The following is a 19,435-nucleotide window of genomic DNA, read 5'->3' on the forward strand; positions in this document are numbered from 1 at the left end:
ACACCATGAGAGAAGAAGGTGGGCTCGCCGTTTCTATCTCAAACTGGACACTGTGAGAGAACAAGACCTGCTTGTCCTGCGTCATATCCCAAACACTGAAGGGTGATATCAATCACTTTGTGTTGAGAGACTTACACTTAGGCTGAACACCATGAGAGAAGAAGGTGGGCTCGCCGTTTCTATCTCAAACTGGACACTGTGAGAGAACAAGACCTGCTTGTCCTGCGTCATATCCCAAACACTGAAGGGTGATATCAATCACTTTGTGTTGAGAGACTTACACTTAGGCTGAACACCATGAGAGAAGAAGGTGGGCTCGCCGTTTCTATCTCAAACTGGACACTGTGAGAGAACAAGACCTGCTTGTCCTGCGTCATATCCCAAACACTGAAGGGTGATATCAATCACTTTGTGTTGAGAGACTTACACTTAGGCTGAACACCATGAGAGAAGAAGGTGGGCTCGCCGTTTCTATCTCAAACTGGACACTGTGAGAGAACAAGACCTGCTTGTCCTGCGTCATATCCCAAACACTGAAGGGTGATATCAATCACTTTGTGTTGAGAGACTTACACTTAGGCTGAACACCATGAGAGAAGAAGGTGGGCTCGCCGTTTCTATCTCAAACTGGACACTGTGAGAGAACAAGACCTGCTTGTCCTGCGTCATATCCCAAACACTGAAGGGTGATATCAATCACTTTGTGTTGAGAGACTTACACTTAGGCTGAACACCATGAGAGAAGAAGGTGGGCTCGCCGTTTCTATCTCAAACTGGACACTGTGAGAGAACAAGACCTGCTTGTCCTGCGTCATATCCCAAACACTGAAGGGTGATATCAATCACTTTGTGTTGAGAGACTTACACTTAGGCTGAACACCATGAGAGAAGAAGGTGGGCTCGCCGTTTCTATCTCAAACTGGACACTGTGAGAGAACAAGACCTGCTTGTCCTGCGTCATATCCCAAACACTGAAGGGTGATATCAATCACTTTGTGTTGAGAGACTTACACTTAGGCTGAACACCATGAGAGAAGAAGGTGGGCTCGCCGTTTCTATCTCAAACTGGACACTGTGAGAGAACAAGACCTGCTTGTCCTGCGTCATATCCCAAACACTGAAGGGTGATATCAATCACTTTGTGTTGAGAGACTTACACTTAGGCTGAACACCATGAGAGAAGAAGGTGGGCTCGCCGTTTCTATCTCAAACTGGACACTGTGAGAGAACAAGACCTGCTTGTCCTGCGTCATATCCCAAACACTGAAGGGTGATATCAATCACTTTGTGTTGAGAGACTTACACTTAGGCTGAACACCATGAGAGAAGAAGGTGGGCTCGCCGTTTCTATCTCAAACTGGACACTGTGAGAGAACAAGACCTGCTTGTCCTGCGTCATATCCCAAACACTGAAGGGTGATATCAATCACTTTGTGTTGAGAGACTTACACTTAGGCTGAACACCATGAGAGAAGAAGGTGGGCTCGCCGTTTCTATCTCAAACTGGACACTGTGAGAGAACAAGACCTGCTTGTCCTGCGTCATATCCCAAACACTGAAGGGTGATATCAATCACTTTGTGTTGAGAGACTTACACTTAGGCTGAACACCATGAGAGAAGAAGGTGGGCTCGCCGTTTCTATCTCAAACTGGACACTGTGAGAGAACAAGACCTGCTTGTCCTGCGTCATATCCCAAACACTGAAGGGTGATATCAATCACTTTGTGTTGAGAGACTTACACTTAGGCTGAACACCATGAGAGAAGAAGGTGGGCTCGCCGTTTCTATCTCAAACTGGACACTGTGAGAGAACAAGACCTGCTTGTCCTGCGTCATATCCCAAACACTGAAGGGTGATATCAATCACTTTGTGTTGAGAGACTTACACTTAGGCTGAACACCATGAGAGAAGAAGGTGGGCTCGCCGTTTCTATCTCAAACTGGACACTGTGAGAGAACAAGACCTGCTTGTCCTGCGTCATATCCCAAACACTGAAGGGTGATATCAATCACTTTGTGTTGAGAGACTTACACTTAGGCTGAACACCATGAGAGAAGAAGGTGGGCTCGCCGTTTCTATCTCAAACTGGACACTGTGAGAGAACAAGACCTGCTTGTCCTGCGTCATATCCCAAACACTGAAGGGTGATATCAATCACTTTGTGTTGAGAGACTTACACTTAGGCTGAACACCATGAGAGAAGAAGGTGGGCTCGCCGTTTCTATCTCAAACTGGACACTGTGAGAGAACAAGACCTGCTTGTCCTGCGTCATATCCCAAACACTGAAGGGTGATATCAATCACTTTGTGTTGAGAGACTTACACTTAGGCTGAACACCATGAGAGAAGAAGGTGGGCTCGCCGTTTCTATCTCAAACTGGACACTGTGAGAGAACAAGACCTGCTTGTCCTGCGTCATATCCCAAACACTGAAGGGTGATATCAATCACTTTGTGTTGAGAGACTTACACTTAGGCTGAACACCATGAGAGAAGAAGGTGGGCTCGCCGTTTCTATCTCAAACTGGACACTGTGAGAGAACAAGACCTGCTTGTCCTGCGTCATATCCCAAACACTGAAGGGTGATATCAATCACTTTGTGTTGAGAGACTTACACTTAGGCTGAACACCATGAGAGAAGAAGGTGGGCTCGCCGTTTCTATCTCAAACTGGACACTGTGAGAGAACAAGACCTGCTTGTCCTGCGTCATATCCCAAACACTGAAGGGTGATATCAATCACTTTGTGTTGAGAGACTTACACTTAGGCTGAACACCATGAGAGAAGAAGGTGGGCTCGCCGTTTCTATCTCAAACTGGACACTGTGAGAGAACAAGACCTGCTTGTCCTGCGTCATATCCCAAACACTGAAGGGTGATATCAATCACTTTGTGTTGAGAGACTTACACTTAGGCTGAACACCATGAGAGAAGAAGGTGGGCTCGCCGTTTCTATCTCAAACTGGACACTGTGAGAGAACAAGACCTGCTTGTCCTGCGTCATATCCCAAACACTGAAGGGTGATATCAATCACTTTGTGTTGAGAGACTTACACTTAGGCTGAACACCATGAGAGAAGAAGGTGGGCTCGCCGTTTCTATCTCAAACTGGACACTGTGAGAGAACAAGACCTGCTTGTCCTGCGTCATATCCCAAACACTGAAGGGTGATATCAATCACTTTGTGTTGAGAGACTTACACTTAGGCTGAACACCATGAGAGAAGAAGGTGGGCTCGCCGTTTCTATCTCAAACTGGACACTGTGAGAGAACAAGACCTGCTTGTCCTGCGTCATATCCCAAACACTGAAGGGTGATATCAATCACTTTGTGTTGAGAGACTTACACTTAGGCTGAACACCATGAGAGAAGAAGGTGGGCTCGCCGTTTCTATCTCAAACTGGACACTGTGAGAGAACAAGACCTGCTTGTCCTGCGTCATATCCCAAACACTGAAGGGTGATATCAATCACTTTGTGTTGAGAGACTTACACTTAGGCTGAACACCATGAGAGAAGAAGGTGGGCTCGCCGTTTCTATCTCAAACTGGACACTGTGAGAGAACAAGACCTGCTTGTCCTGCGTCATATCCCAAACACTGAAGGGTGATATCAATCACTTTGTGTTGAGAGACTTACACTTAGGCTGAACACCATGAGAGAAGAAGGTGGGCTCGCCGTTTCTATCTCAAACTGGACACTGTGAGAGAACAAGACCTGCTTGTCCTGCGTCATATCCCAAACACTGAAGGGTGATATCAATCACTTTGTGTTGAGAGACTTACACTTAGGCTGAACACCATGAGAGAAGAAGGTGGGCTCGCCGTTTCTATCTCAAACTGGACACTGTGAGAGAACAAGACCTGCTTGTCCTGCGTCATATCCCAAACACTGAAGGGTGATATCAATCACTTTGTGTTGAGAGACTTACACTTAGGCTGAACACCATGAGAGAAGAAGGTGGGCTCGCCGTTTCTATCTCAAACTGGACACTGTGAGAGAACAAGACCTGCTTGTCCTGCGTCATATCCCAAACACTGAAGGGTGATATCAATCACTTTGTGTTGAGAGACTTACACTTAGGCTGAACACCATGAGAGAAGAAGGTGGGCTCGCCGTTTCTATCTCAAACTGGACACTGTGAGAGAACAAGACCTGCTTGTCCTGCGTCATATCCCAAACACTGAAGGGTGATATCAATCACTTTGTGTTGAGAGACTTACACTTAGGCTGAACACCATGAGAGAAGAAGGTGGGCTCGCCGTTTCTATCTCAAACTGGACACTGTGAGAGAACAAGACCTGCTTGTCCTGCGTCATATCCCAAACACTGAAGGGTGATATCAATCACTTTGTGTTGAGAGACTTACACTTAGGCTGAACACCATGAGAGAAGAAGGTGGGCTCGCCGTTTCTATCTCAAACTGGACACTGTGAGAGAACAAGACCTGCTTGTCCTGCGTCATATCCCAAACACTGAAGGGTGATATCAATCACTTTGTGTTGAGAGACTTACACTTAGGCTGAACACCATGAGAGAAGAAGGTGGGCTCGCCGTTTCTATCTCAAACTGGACACTGTGAGAGAACAAGACCTGCTTGTCCTGCGTCATATCCCAAACACTGAAGGGTGATATCAATCACTTTGTGTTGAGAGACTTACACTTAGGCTGAACACCATGAGAGAAGAAGTCCAGCATCATGTCCCACACACAATGGGGATGTTAAAATGACCTATATCTACACTCTCTATAGGAATTAAAGAAAGTTTAGTTCTGCCTTTTGATGAGCTGAACACTGAGGAGTCTGATTCATGTCATAATAAAAGATGGCTGTCCAGCCTCAAAGAGTTGGTTTGGTATTTCCTGGAGGATATATAAGGAGCGTTCAGAATCCAAACTTGCACCTCGGATACATGCCCTGAAAGATGTTTTATTACATTATTGTGCTTTGTGTTTTGAGTGAGTGCATGCCCAGGTTTGGGGGGGGGGGGGGGGGGGGGGCTTTCAAAACCTCAGCCCTGGATCTAGCATCACCACTAACATAAAGCAGGTGCACCCCAGTCTCAGACGAAGTCGGATAAGGCGATCACCTAGAACAATGATGAACTTACCACAAGAATAAGAAAACTGAGAAGTGTCACACATTAACATTAACTTACGACCTAAGCGCTAAGAGAGCTCCGATTTCACAGAGCTATCATAACGCTACACCTGTCGGTATTCTAAGTGTAAGTATACGAGGTACGGCAGTCATTGTGCTATGATAGCTTTGTGATTGAAGCAGTAGTTATAGATGCAATGAAACATGTACCGAACATCGTGATATCATGTATCGTAGTAACATTACAATCAGTTGAAGTTTCTAACCTTTGCCGTTGAATATGGTTAGCTGTAGGACTCATTTACAAGATCAGAAAATAGGACGTATGTGTGTTAATAAATGGATTCTCACCCTCGGGTCTTTTGTATGTGATAGGTCCTCTGTCACTGATGAACCTTGACATGATCTATTGGATATGACCGACAGACCACAACACCTCCCAAAAGAGGAAGGAAGGGGATACTGCTGAGCTTTACTGGCTGCCCAAGATTATATTTTCATATCGCTAAAATTAAAAAAAAAAAAACTTTTTCATCTTGTTTCATGGAACTTTCGACTTGGACTTATTTCATCAGCATTTGTGTTACTCCTAAGTCTATCTGGGAGACTACCGAGGTTTCTTCAGCAATTACCACATAGCCACCATTAAACGATCTCATTCTCGGATTTTAAATCTTTAGAGATTTTTTGGATTCTTGGTTTGTTCATTGTTAATGCTACACTGCATAACGTCCACCCCACCCCGTTCCCAATGCTTCACTTTGTGAGGATTAATCGACTTGTACGAGATGTGATGGCATGTGTCTTTGTTACAAGAATGCTTGCCACAAAAGGCGACTATGCTTGTCGTAAGAGGCGACTAAGAGGGTCACTCACGCTGACTTTGTTGATGCATGTCATCGATACCCAGTTGCGCAGATCAGTGCTTATGCTGTCGATCACTGAATTGTCTGGTCCAGGTTCTGTTGTGTAAACACTGCCGCCACAAAGCTGGAATATTGATGAGTGCGGCGTAAAACTAAACTCACCCACTCACTGTTATAAGACGTAACTACATGATTTGGCGGAGGTACCTAGATCGCGCATGTCTTGATTGTCTGGGAACGTATGTTGAATGGGGTTCATCTCCACTGTGTTGCAACCACCGAGAAGTCCTTTCTGAAGATTTCGCCTCCGTGGTGTGGTGGTTAGAGAAGAGAGCGAAAGGTCTCGGATTCGATCCCCGGTCGCATCATACCAAAGCACGTTAGAATATAGTACTTGTAGGTCCTTGCCTGACGCTCGGCGTTAATGTTTGCAACCTGGACTGGTCGGCACAGAGTCCGTATAATGTGTCTGACTGGGGAATTCATAGTGACTTACGAACACCTTAGTGCTTTGTGAAAAGAGACCCAGTTTAAGCAGGATCTTCACTGGACCCAATCATTGGGTTTCCAGTACCCAGTGCACTGAAAGATTCAACACATTTCAGCCCTTCATACTGACTGTACATCTTTGTAACACAAATAAGGCTATACACAACAAGGAAGTCCCACGAAGGATGACATACAGGAAGATGGCTGTGTTTATCTTTCTGAGATCAATTACATGGCGACCCATGAAGTTACGCCCTCACTGTCAGATAGGGAAACATTTGTCACTGAACAAATAATCTCATACATCAGTTCCATAAGGCTCATTGTCAATTTGTAGAATTATCATCTGGTCGTGTGACAGCGCTCTACCATTCTCGAGTAGATGGTGAGTGATGTTCATGAAAAGAACACTATCATCCTGAATACAACCCACAATGATCATAGCTTTAGGAAATGTTGACACTTAAAAACCTGTTTTCCAGTTAAATATATTTTAAACCAGAACAAACAAGGTGAAAAACTTCCCAACGTCATGATATCTGTAGCTCTGCCATGTTTGTCCCATTATATAATTTTCTAATACATGCAATAATACTTGAAATGTATATAGTAATAAGTGCCCATCACTTAGATAATCCACTCGATTGTCATGTCCCGTGTCCCGTGACTATTGTTTACTGCACGAGGCCGATGACGTCTACAGAGGAAGGAAACCGGGACAGATGCTGACACGGGATACAAGGCGGTTGTCGCGCCAACTCGCCTACAGTCGTCGCAGACATGAGATCGCTGAGAGGACGCTGCCCAAGTGAAGACCAACACTAGTGCAGGACTACTAATACAAACGGGAGTTGAATATACTTGCTGGAATGGGAACTAGCCCGCCCAGGCCTCTTTCAGTGGATATGTGTGTTAAAGTTCACCAAGGAGGTTATGTGAATAGTTCGTCTTCCCATGGTCACACTACTGTGTTCTGCTAAGAGTACTCTGCCTTAATAACAGGGCCACTAATTTGCTGTGAACGATCCACTTCATTGAGGTTGTCTGCATTCGTACGTGCTTCTGTACAGCGATCTGTACGTATTTTCCACACGGCTTCTCAATGGAGAGAAGCACGTTTTAGCATCACCAGCAACATTACTCCATCTACTCGAAACCGGAAAAGAAAAACTGGTTTATTTTCGTACAAAGGTTTCCCTATTTAACACAGAAGTTGGCAGTTGTCAAGGGTGATCTCTGAGGTCCGTCAGAGCTATGGGTTCCGCGTCTTCCCGAAGGAAAGCAAACAAAAGTAAGATAAAAACAGTCACCTTGTCTGAATCAGCTCACGCGTCTGGGAAATCGAAGGGGAGTTCCAAAAAGGGTGGAAAGAGCAGTAAAACCAGCAGCAACAACAGCAGCAACGACATCATCCCCTGGGACGCGCAGAGCAACAGCGTCAAGGTGACGGACAAGACACGAGTGTTCCAGAGGAGCAAGTCAGAACCTGCAGTAAAGACAAATCTCAACAGCTCCCTCTCTACCTCTCTACGTTTCAGTGACTTCTGTAAGATAGTGCGGAAAGAGAGGGTAGAAACGGACGAGATAAAGCCTATCTACATTCCCTACATCACGACGCACAAGGTGAGATACAAAAAAATTAGGGTTTTATAACACGACGCACAAGGTGAGACGGTAATTATAGGGAATTATATCACAATGCACAAGGTGAGATACGAGAATTTTAGGAGTTTATACCACGACGCACAAGGTGACATACAGCTTTATATCACAATGCACATGGTGTGACATGGGAATTATAGGGTTTTATATCACAACGCACAAGGTGAGACACGGGAATTATAGGGTTTTATATCACCACGTACAAGGTGAGGCACGGGAATTATAGGGTATCATGGTTTCCTATTCATCCTGTTGATTGGTTACTGTTGAATTGGCTTGATGATTGAAGTGTCCGCTCGTTACACTGAAGACCAGGGTTTGATTCCCACATGGGACACAGTTTGTTATGCCCGTTTCTGGTGTCACCTTACACGATATTGCTGGAATGCTGCTAAAAGCGGCGTAACATCACACTCACTCACTTCAGCAATCTTGCTGTCTATGCGTCTTCACCTGGAGGAGTGAATTTCGTTTTATGCCGCTTTTAGCAATATTCCAACCATATCACAGCGGGGGACACTGGAAATGGACTTCACACATTTTACCCCTGTAGGGAATCGAACCCGGGTCTTCATTGTGTTTCAGCCACTAGGCCATCCCACCGACTAGATATTAAGTAGCCAGTGATGTAAACAGAGTGATGAAGCCCTCGCTGATTGTCCCGACAAAGTGAATTGTTCCTCATGGTGTCAACCACTGATGTGTCTGGCGTCATTATTAACAGCTACCATGCAGGAGCTTCGATAACCTTAAAAGATAATTTTGAAAAAAATCACTGACTCACTATCTATTGTGTATTTAACGGAGTAAAATATACGAGAAGCGCTAAATTTGCAGATTAAAAACAAGTCCCTCAAAAAAGTGAATGTAAACATGATAAAATGTTAGTACGTGTATATCTTCATACTTATATTACTTGCGACGCCAGCAGCTTTCGTGTCTTGGCTACTTGCTGCGTCACTTCCTTCCTCAAGGAGACTGTGATCACCTTTCCGCTGCTGCTTATATAACGGCGCATCCAACGATGTACTACGGTGGCTTGTGAATACAATGTATTTAGTCGTGACTAGACAAACCAGTGATTTGGTTCGGCGTTCTAATTAAAAGAGCAGACCCAGAATATTTTTATCCTTTGAATACAACGTTTCAGGGCTTGCTCTGGGTGTTCACTTTTAAATGAAGATGGGGCCACAACAAGTCCTGGAACGTTGCATTCAAAGAATTAATAGAAGATGAAACCCAGAAAATGTCCTACGTTCATTAAATATAATCTTCTAAAATGTCAATCAAGCATCCAATCGAGTCCACTGATTGATATCATGAGCGCCAATATACGTTATTGCAATAAAATTAGCCATATCAGCCAACCCACCGTTAGTTCCTCTTACAGCAGTCTGACAAAAGCCTGCTATAATCCGACTTTCACAGTGATACATCAAACTTAAACTTAACGGGTCCTCTGGAGTAATCTAGTCGCTGAAGACCCTCAAAGATCCGGGTCAAACGTGATCTTCAGAAACCCATGCTTGGCGTAATCGGCCATTAACGGGGCCGGGCTGTCAGACTCTGACTCGGTTGTCACTTATCATCGTATCACAATTGTGCAGATCGATGCTCATGCTTCTGATCACTGGACTGTCTGGTCTAGACTCGATTATTTTACAGATCGCCGCCATATGGGTGGATTACTGCTGAGTACGCCGTAATACTAAATTCACTCACTAGTCGCTGATACGTTCGGCCGTCACACTGAAGACCCGGATTCGATGTCGCATATGTGTACTCCGTGTGAAGTCCATTATGGTGTCACCCGTCCATGTTTTTCCTCAAATAGTGCTGGACTTCATTCCCACACGGTTAAACGTAACAAAATTTGAAACAAGTGAGGTCTCCAAACATTTACCAACGTTCCCACACCACTCTGGAAAATTGTTTGAGGTCATAGTGAATTTCGTTATGCTCGCTAACCACGAAGATACATTATGAGTGAGTGAGTGAGTGAGTGAGTGATTATAGCTTTACGCCGCTTTTAGCAGTGTTCCAGCAATATCACGACGAGGGAACACCAGGACTGAGCTTTCACAAATACTATCTATGTGGGAAATTGAACCCAGGTCTTCGGTGTGACGAGTGGACGCTTTAACCACTAGGCTACCCAACCGTCCCGTTATGAAAACGGACATTTATACCATTATGCAAAACGAAATTGAAACTGATCTGATTTATGACCAAACATAAAACAACAGAACCTGATATAAATGAACTTAAGATTTTTTTGGTGTTTCATATTCATGCATCATTTGAATCTTAGATTGCTAACCGATTGTTATTTTTAACCTTGACAGACGACACCCGACAGTCTGTGCCATATATGCAGTGTATATACCGGAAGTGAGGTATACTCATGCGCCGTATGCTTCCGTGTGTATCACGAAAGTTGTTTGACAAAAATCGGACAATGCCAGAACGAGGCTGTGAAGTACCTGCATGCGAGCCAATCAGCATCTGGTTGGAGTTGTCACCTTTGCGTAAGTATGAACTCAGAATATCAAGCATGTCCTTCTTTCAAATTACCAACCATAATAACTCTGGTAAAATTCTGTCTAAATAGAGTTTCCACCCTGTATGATCGGAGAAAAAGAAATAAATATTTCACCAGTATGTTGGAGACAATCAGTGTTCCTAACATGTTCCTACTGCGTACACTTCACCTCAATATAACATGTTCCCACTGTTTACAGTACATTTCACTATAACAGGTTCCTATTGACCTCTTTAGCATGATTCCGCTTTGTACGGCCCACCTGACCATACATTTACAGCGTGTACAGTTAACCTCAAAATAACACGTTGTCATGAAGAATAGGCGTGTTCCTATTGCGTACAGTCTGCCTCGTCACTACATGAGGGAAACAAAATTTGCAACTTTCAAGTCTGAGTCACCATAACAAGTTCACTCTCTGTACTGTTCAGTTCATAACAACTGACCCGTGAAGATCCTTGGTAAGAACTGATCTTCAGTAAACAAACCATGCTTGTCGTAAGAGGCTCGGGTGGTCAGATTCGCTGACTTGGTTAACACACGTCATCGTATCCCAATCCAGTTGATCGATACTCATGTTAATCACTGGATTGTCTGGTCCAGACTCGATGATTCACTGACCGCTGCCATGCAGTTGAAGTTTTACTGAGTGCGGCGTAAAACTAAACTTACTCACTCATAATTACTTGTTTCTGTAGAAAACACGTTCCAAATATGCAGGTCCGCCTCACAGTTACACGTTCCATCTACATACAGTCCACCACACTATAGCATATCCACTGTGTATAACATATATCACCATTTGTATCTTGACAGGACAATGTAAGCAATCTGTTAACGGAAGAAGAGATGATAGGACTTCTCGACATGTTCCGCAAGTGTAACGTCACAGCAGGTGCGTATTGTTTAAAAACATAAACCTGACATTTCCTTAACGTGTGTATCTCTTAGTGTTTAGACGTTATTTCAGTAATTAGCCCCAATATCATTATCTTTATTTTACATTAACCAGTAAATCCTGACCAGAGTGTTTGCTTTTTCAAATATTCAGGTGAAGATCTCACCAGAGATCAATATTTCTCCTACCGGAAGCAGCACTACAAGGGGCAGCTGGGAACGGAAATGACGTCAGATGAATTGAGGGATGAGCTGCTAGTTGTCAGTCAACTAAGCAAGGGGTTGACTGGCCATGTCTCTTGGAGCAACTTCCTGAATCATGAGGCTCTCAAAGTGCTCGAAAGAAGGAACAAAGTACGCAATTTAGTTTTAGTTTTATGAACACAAATAGTTTCAAACAGATTCTAAGCTGACATTATCAAGCTTCACAAGCTTCACCTTTACATATATTGGTATTGTATGAGTCGTCGTATATTAACCTAATATTTGATATGATTTATGAACGAAATTACAATTACACGTTAATTCATGAATCAAAGAGTTATTTTCCTTTCATCTGAGTAATCGTTAAAAAAAGACTTCAAAGCTTTAATTGCTTCCACTGCAACAATTGTTGATGGTCGACCTCCACGACCCTATAATAATAACAGACCCTGCTGTTAATAGGACGTCCAAGACTAGTGTGTTTTCCGCCTCGTTTCCGAGCCAAACAGGAAGTGATACTTATAGGGCACGACCTAGAGTGTGTATCTCTGTGTATTTGGTCAGCAAGCCTTCCGGTTCTCTGCAAGACGTAACGCAGTGAAAATGTCCATGTAAATATTTGAGTAGGCATAATTCATATACATATTAACACATAAACTACGGTCGCGTTAAAAAAGAAAGAGAGTGGGATTTTAAGCCGCTTTTAGCAATATTCCAGCAATATTACGGCGGAGGACACCAGAAATGGGCTTCACACATTGCACCCATGTGGGAATCGAACCCGTGTCTCCGGCGTGACGAGCGAACGCTTTAACCACTATGCTACCCCACCACCCCTCTCGTTTGAAAAACATAGCGCTAGTTTCATTAAGATTTCGTTTATGCTGGTCCTTGAGGCCAGTATGATAGGGAATCGCTCGTCACACCGAAAGCACGGGTTTGATGCCGATAATGGGTACAGTTATGTCCTGAGTCTAACTGAAAGAGTATGGAAACAGGAAACGAATCATAGCTTGAACTAAAATATACCTACCTTTTCCAGTCAAATAAACCGCCTCAAATAAAAACAAAAGCAAAAACATGACACGTGAATTTAACCAATGAAAATGAAAGTGTTACTGGGCACAAAAGTCGCCCAAACGCTGCATTCATTCATTCATTCATTCATTGGTGACTCGGGCAAATTAAACGTTCAGAACATGTGAGGAAAACAAAGACTTGCCAATATCGAATTTTCAAGATGGCCTCGGTAACATAGTGGTTCATGGACACACAGATATCGGTGAGTGAAAAGCACATGTTCTTACTACCAGTCAAATATGGCTGCATCTGCATGATTGTACGATTGATATGTACTTACCAAATCAAAATACCCATCCACGATTCGCTGCCATTATGGAATCGTTAGGTAAGTACGTTCCTTTGCGCTGGGCGGTAATTAGTGCTGACGGTGAAGTGACCTATAGGTTATGAATGCCCGGGTTCGATTCCTCATGTGGGTACCATGTGCGAAGCTCTTTTCTGGTGTCCCACGCCATGATATTGTTGTAATATTGCTTAAAGCGGCGTATAACTAAACCCACTCACTTATTCGTACCTTCAGTGATGAGACATGTAGTACTTTCATGTTTACCAGAACTCCTTGGTCCGTTACCTGACTGACCCGGAAATAGAGTGTGCCAGAGAGATGGTAAAACCACGAGACAAGACAGGCCGGGGGGACATATCCCGCGATGATTTACTGCGTCTAACATCACAATTGTAAGTTATGAAGTTTTGTTTGTTTGTTGTCTGGTGCCGCACTTGTCCAGTTATATGACGGCACACTGTAAATAACTGAGTCTGTACCAGACAATCCGGTGATTGAAATATTAGGGTCTACGTATACAAGGCTCAGGCGGTGGTATGAATATTATTATGAATGTCGTTTGATGCCCTAGTCAGAATTAGCAGTATTTCACACCTGCCGCCATGTGTTAAATTTTGCTGAGTGTGGCGTAAAACGATCAAACATGTTTCGTTCAAAATATACTGTTGAACTGTCTTTAGGTAAACTGTGTATATTTTATATACCTGTGCAACCAGTATAAACTAGCGTCCAAACTAAACGCCACCAAAATAAACGTGATTATATAATGTCAAAATAATTGTCACTTTGTTGGAAAATAGCTAGAAGCACATCTCTCGGACACAACCTGTCCGTCCAGTGGACACTTGCATTCGCTTTTCGTATTTTGTGAAAGATTGTACTCAAAGTTACCCCTATCGAATTAAGGTATAAAAACTTACCCGGTATATTCATTTACATCATGTTAATTGATTGACAACCAGGAACATGCCTTACATAACATCACAGCAGTTTATTTCCGCCTGAAAACTCTGGTTGAACTCTATACCGATGATACACCCAGACCTACAAAACAACATAGAAAAGATGATTTGATACTAAGCAACATTTCCTTTAGATAAACTTCCGTGATTTTTTTAAATCTATACAATCAGGACGTTTGCTTTTTGAGGAAACATGGTGATTACCGTAAGTTGCCATTATAAAGTCAGTCAACATGGTGACAAACCGCTCTCTGTGAACAAGAAACATGTTCAGCGTTCAGCGAGAATGAAACTGATAAATCAGCATTGTACATCATATCATTTAGTTCTAACTGTAAAGTGTTGGTTTTCGATTCTGCCTACTTCAAGCAATTGAACATGTGTCTAAACACATTTTCAATACAAACTGTGTTTGTAGTCCTCCAACACTACAGAAATACTTAATATGCGTATGTTAAATTTAATCTTGTTTACTATCGCTTTAAAAAAAATCTTTCATGCAGTATATCATAAATAATTCGTTTTCAATGTTCCTTAAATATTACACAAACAATATTGGGGTGGAATTTTTTATTATGTTCTGTTTTCAAGCTACAGACCTGAGTTTATGGACCAGAAACAAAAAGAACAATAGGAAAAAAAATGGTATGTCGGTTAGTTACAATGAAAAAAAATCGTTAATATTTATCTCCACCATTTACGTTTTGGTGTAGTTTAACACAACATAAATAACATAATCACATATGACATGATTATCTATAATTAGATTGACTAGCCTATATATCGGGAAGGTTAATCGCAGCGTATGATGCAAGTAGTTATTGAAGCGTACGTAAACTGTCTTTACATTTATTATTTATCTATTTATTACTGCGTCAAAACGTCTTAAATTAATACTTTAATCCAAGGCGTCTTTAGAAACAAACTCTTTACTATCCATAAATGGATATCATACCGACTAAATTCAATTACCCATAATGCAATTTTACGTTACATGTTTGGATATAATATACCTTAAAGTCGTAATGTTTTGTAGCAATATAATTGATATGTCGTATTTTATTAACGGTCATTTGAACTTGAAATTATAATTATAAACACATATGAACTTGAAATTTGATCACCTTCCAACCGATCAGAGGTAACTTGGGAGTCCACAACTTGAATACTTACACTGAAACCGGAACGTTCTGATCAAGTAACATTCTTATTAACGAATCTGTGGGTAACACCCTTTAATCTGAATCAGTATCATTAGTAAGCGATCATTTGATATATTTGGTTTGTTTGTTTGCTTGTAGTTTAACCCCGCACTTAGCAATAATACAGTTTTGTGACGGCGATGTGTAAATATTAGAGTCAGGACCAGAAAATCAGGTGATACACACAATGAACATCAATCTGCGCATTTGGTGTTGGATAAAATGCATTAACCAGAGTGCCACACCGCCGATTCAGTCTGTTGCCCCTCGATTGTCATAAGTTACTGGAGATCAGCCTAGTCGTCTCCACTCGCCCCTTTCCGTAACCTCCACGAAGATTCGGTCCGGGATAAGACGTGTTGTTCAGGAATGGAGATGAGCCGGGTCATCACGGTGGGATATTCAGAGGTGGACAACTTATGCTGATATAAACATAAGTAAAATATGTCATATATAGTTTCAACTGGACAGTAACACAACACTTTCCTTTCCAGTGATCAGATCTTCCACGTGACCTACAGACAAGAAAAGATTGAATTTGCCGACGACGACCTCACAGGGTGAGTTAATGAGGAGATATGAAGATGGTACTGTGCAGCTAGATCTGTGACTTGCACGGTGATGCCAAAAGAGTATGAATAATAATACAGCTTTAATACAATTATATGGAAACGTTGCTACAGCTAAGTCTTGATCTATATTATCCTCCCATCAGTTGATATGCAGCAATACAAACGCGAGAAGGCCGAACGTTTTAACCAATCAGATAACGGCAACTGTTTGGGTTTCGCGGGGACTTAAGAATGTCGCTAGTCAGTGACAGTGATCCCTCAGTAAACGAAAATCCGCATCAAACACAGGTATTTGACCTCCAGTATATATGCTTAGGGCTTTCTGATGACGTGGTTACCATTAACTAATATTTCAGCAAGCGGAACATCCTTGAATATTGACAAAACGCTATTTTCAGCGACTGTTTACTCACTGTTGGCAGTATTGTAGCGGGCTCTATGTGCATTACCCGGTAGCGATCGTATGGAAAATAGCATTCGGAATCGTTCAGGTACAAACCTTTTCGAGATAAAATTTCAAAAGGTATGTACGAATGTCCACTTCCGCGATTTGGTAAGCTGTGTTCTGGTTGGTTCATCTCAAAGGTTACCTTCTACTAGGTTTTGTTAGTGTAGTGTGACGAAAAGTACTGAGACAAAATATATTTAGACTGGTGCGACCATAGTAATTATAGCAATACAAAGGGTCGTAAGAACTGAAGTTGACGTCTCCAGCTACACGATAGGCTCACACACGACTTGGTAGCACTTTTTCGCCCGGATCCTCCGAAATGAATTAAATACCAAACCAAAGTCTATCAGAGTGGTCTCCCATAGTTGTTGCAGTATCCAGTGATCATGGTTTTAAATTGATGTCTCATCCCATAAAACGTACAGAACGCGCATCATATGGGACCTTGCTCCATCAAGAATGTGGCAAGCCTTCATAGTACTGAAATACATTTTTAAAGAAGTGTGAAACCCAAATACGAAACATTGCCGGGGAAATGAAATTGTTTAACTGTTGTCTGACTGTGCGTGACATATGGTGTGTGCCAAATGTGACATATTCCACCAGTATAAAGAATCTGAGTAATCCTGTAATTCTGTTAACTGTACATTCTCCATGTATTACATGTAGGAACGTCAACTGGGACCGATTCCTCAGGGATATGTCCGTATTCATCATAGCAGGGAGGCTCAACATATTCAGACAGGCTGTGGCGGACGCTAAGAAGTGCGCACATGCTGAGATGGTCTCCCAGCAAACGGTAGCCAAGTCAACCTCTTCTGTTACCATAACAACCAAACCGACGACTCGCAAGGTGACATCACGGTCGTTGTACGTTATCAACAGCGCCTATGGGCGACTTCTTGGGGACACACGAGCTCAGAAGAGGCCTATGTCCCTGGCATAGGCCCACGTTTAACCCATCTCAACCCCTGACTTCTACTAGTATAATTTATCTCACAGATATAAAGATGTACATTTTTTAGTATGAAATGATAGACAGTTTATCTTACTCATTACCAGATGAGCGCATATGTCCGTCTCGTCATGGGCTTGTAACGCAAACAGTTCCAGCATCAGGGATCGTCACTATTGGGTCTTGGCACTATGTAAGGAGGATCACTGCCAGGTCTTGGTGCTATGTAAGGAGGATCACTGCCAGGTCTTGGTGCTATGTAAGGAGGATCACTGCCAGGTCTTGGTGCTATGTAAGGAGGATCACTGCCAGGTCTTGGTGCTATGTAAGGAGGATCACTGCCAGTTCTTGGTGCTATGTAAGGAGGATCACTGCCAGGTCTTGGTGCTATGTAAGGAGGATCACTGCCAGGTCTTGGTGCTATGTAAGGAGGATCACTACCAGTTCTTGGTGCTGTGTAAGGAGGATCACTGCCAGTTCTTGGTGCTATGTAAGGAGGATCACTGCCAGTTCTTGGTGCTATGTAAGGAGGATCACTGCCAGGTCTTGGTGCTATGTAAGGAGGATCACTGCAGGGGTCTTAGGTTTATGAAACAAGGATCACTACCTGTTTTCTTGCTATATATAACAAGGAACAGTACCGGGTCTTGGGGCTATGTCTGGAGGAGTACTTCCGGGTCTATGTAGTACCAAGATCCTGGCAGTCGCAACAGCCACCTTGGTGCTATGTTATCTTTTTCTTTACAAGCCGTAGGTGCTCTAGATGTTACAGGTTCTGTATCTGCACTATAGACACCCGGCTCATGGCGTCCACGTCGCTGCGTAGAGACTGTAAATACATACTCATTAACTTCCCCACCAACTGCTCAAAACCCCATTCTTAGGTATTGCTCTATCAGTCACCTTTGGGGTCAAAGGTTTCTCCTTGTACCTTCTCATTCAGTTTTCATTCACGTGTTTGAAACCGAATAATTTGCTCTCAGTAAGTAGAAACTAAAAACTTCCCCGGAGTCAAAAAGTTTAGTTAATCCAACATGTCACGTGATCCACTTATTTTTTGCAAGATTGTATCTGTCTTGTTATATTTCTAGAATTGAGCAAACTTTGAGCATATATTGTTAAAAACATTTTCAGATGTGTCCATATGAATAGAACTCAGGCGTTCTTCGTTGATCAGGTTTAGAATTATTTCAGCACAAATTGTACAAATAAGGATGGAATTAATAAAAATACTAATTGTAAAATTTCCAGAAAGTGTTTTCTTATCTTTGAAAATGAGCAAGTCATTGTCTGAAAATGATTCGAACTAGAATTAGAACTTGAAGTTTCCAATTGAATAAAGAGCACTCGTTTCTATAATTATATAATAGACGAGTTCAGTTCAGTCACCATTCGCCACAACTGTGTATATATGTACGTTTCTTGATATACGTTAAAGATACCTATTAGACAATCTCAAGGATGTCTATTAAGATTTTCTTGAATCTGTTCTCATGTTAGAGAGACCTACTGCTACATAGAGGGTAGCGTAGTGTTTAAAGTGTTCGCTCGTCACACCGAAGACCCGGGTTCGATTCCTTACATGGATACAATGTATGAAACCTATTTCTGGTGGCCGAAATAATATTGCATAATATTGCTGGATTTTTGCTAAAACCGACGCAAAACTATACTCACTCACTCAAATGCACCAGTATTACAGTAATTTATTGGGTTTAAGGCATTATTCTGAAAATTTTAAAATATTTTTTCATTCGCCAATACGCAAAACTATACTCACTCACTCACATGCACCTGTATTACAGTAATTTATTGGGTTTAAGGCATTATTCTGAAAATTTTAAAATATTTTTTCATTCGCCAATACGCAAAACTATACTCACTCACTCAAATGCACCAGTATTACAGTAATTTATTGGGTTTAAGGCATTATTCTGAAAATTTTAAAATATTTTTTCATTCGCCAATACGCAAAACTATACTCACTCACTCACATGCACCAGTATTACAGTAATTTACTGGATTCAAGGCATTATTCTGAAAATTTTTAAAATATTTAGTCATGGTTGTACGTTTTCTACTAGTTAGGTCAGTGTGGTCCCATAATCCAGTAGTAGGTGTTGTTAGTTGAGTAAGCCTTGGTAACCACTCTAGCATGAGCGG

General features: G+C 42.3%; 1 protein-coding gene across 1 annotated transcript; it reads left to right on the forward strand.

Annotated features, from left to right (window-relative positions):
• Window positions 1-7,128: 7,128 nt before the first annotated feature.
• LOC137290901 (PHD finger protein 24-like) lies at window positions 7,129-18,526 on the forward strand. The gene is made up of 7 exons (XM_067822093.1): window positions 7,129-8,079; window positions 10,464-10,646; window positions 11,477-11,555; window positions 11,712-11,911; window positions 13,398-13,522; window positions 15,789-15,854; window positions 16,987-18,526. The coding sequence occupies exons 1-7, from the start codon at window positions 7,711-7,713 to the stop codon at window positions 17,261-17,263; spliced, it is 1,299 nt and encodes a 432-aa protein (XP_067678194.1). The 5' UTR covers window positions 7,129-7,710; the 3' UTR covers window positions 17,264-18,526.
• Window positions 18,527-19,435: the final 909 nt, after the last annotated feature.

The sequence above is a fragment of the Haliotis asinina genome, chromosome 7 (assembly GCF_037392515.1).
Source record: "Haliotis asinina isolate JCU_RB_2024 chromosome 7, JCU_Hal_asi_v2, whole genome shotgun sequence".
NCBI lineage: Eukaryota > Metazoa > Mollusca > Gastropoda > Lepetellida > Haliotidae > Haliotis > Haliotis asinina.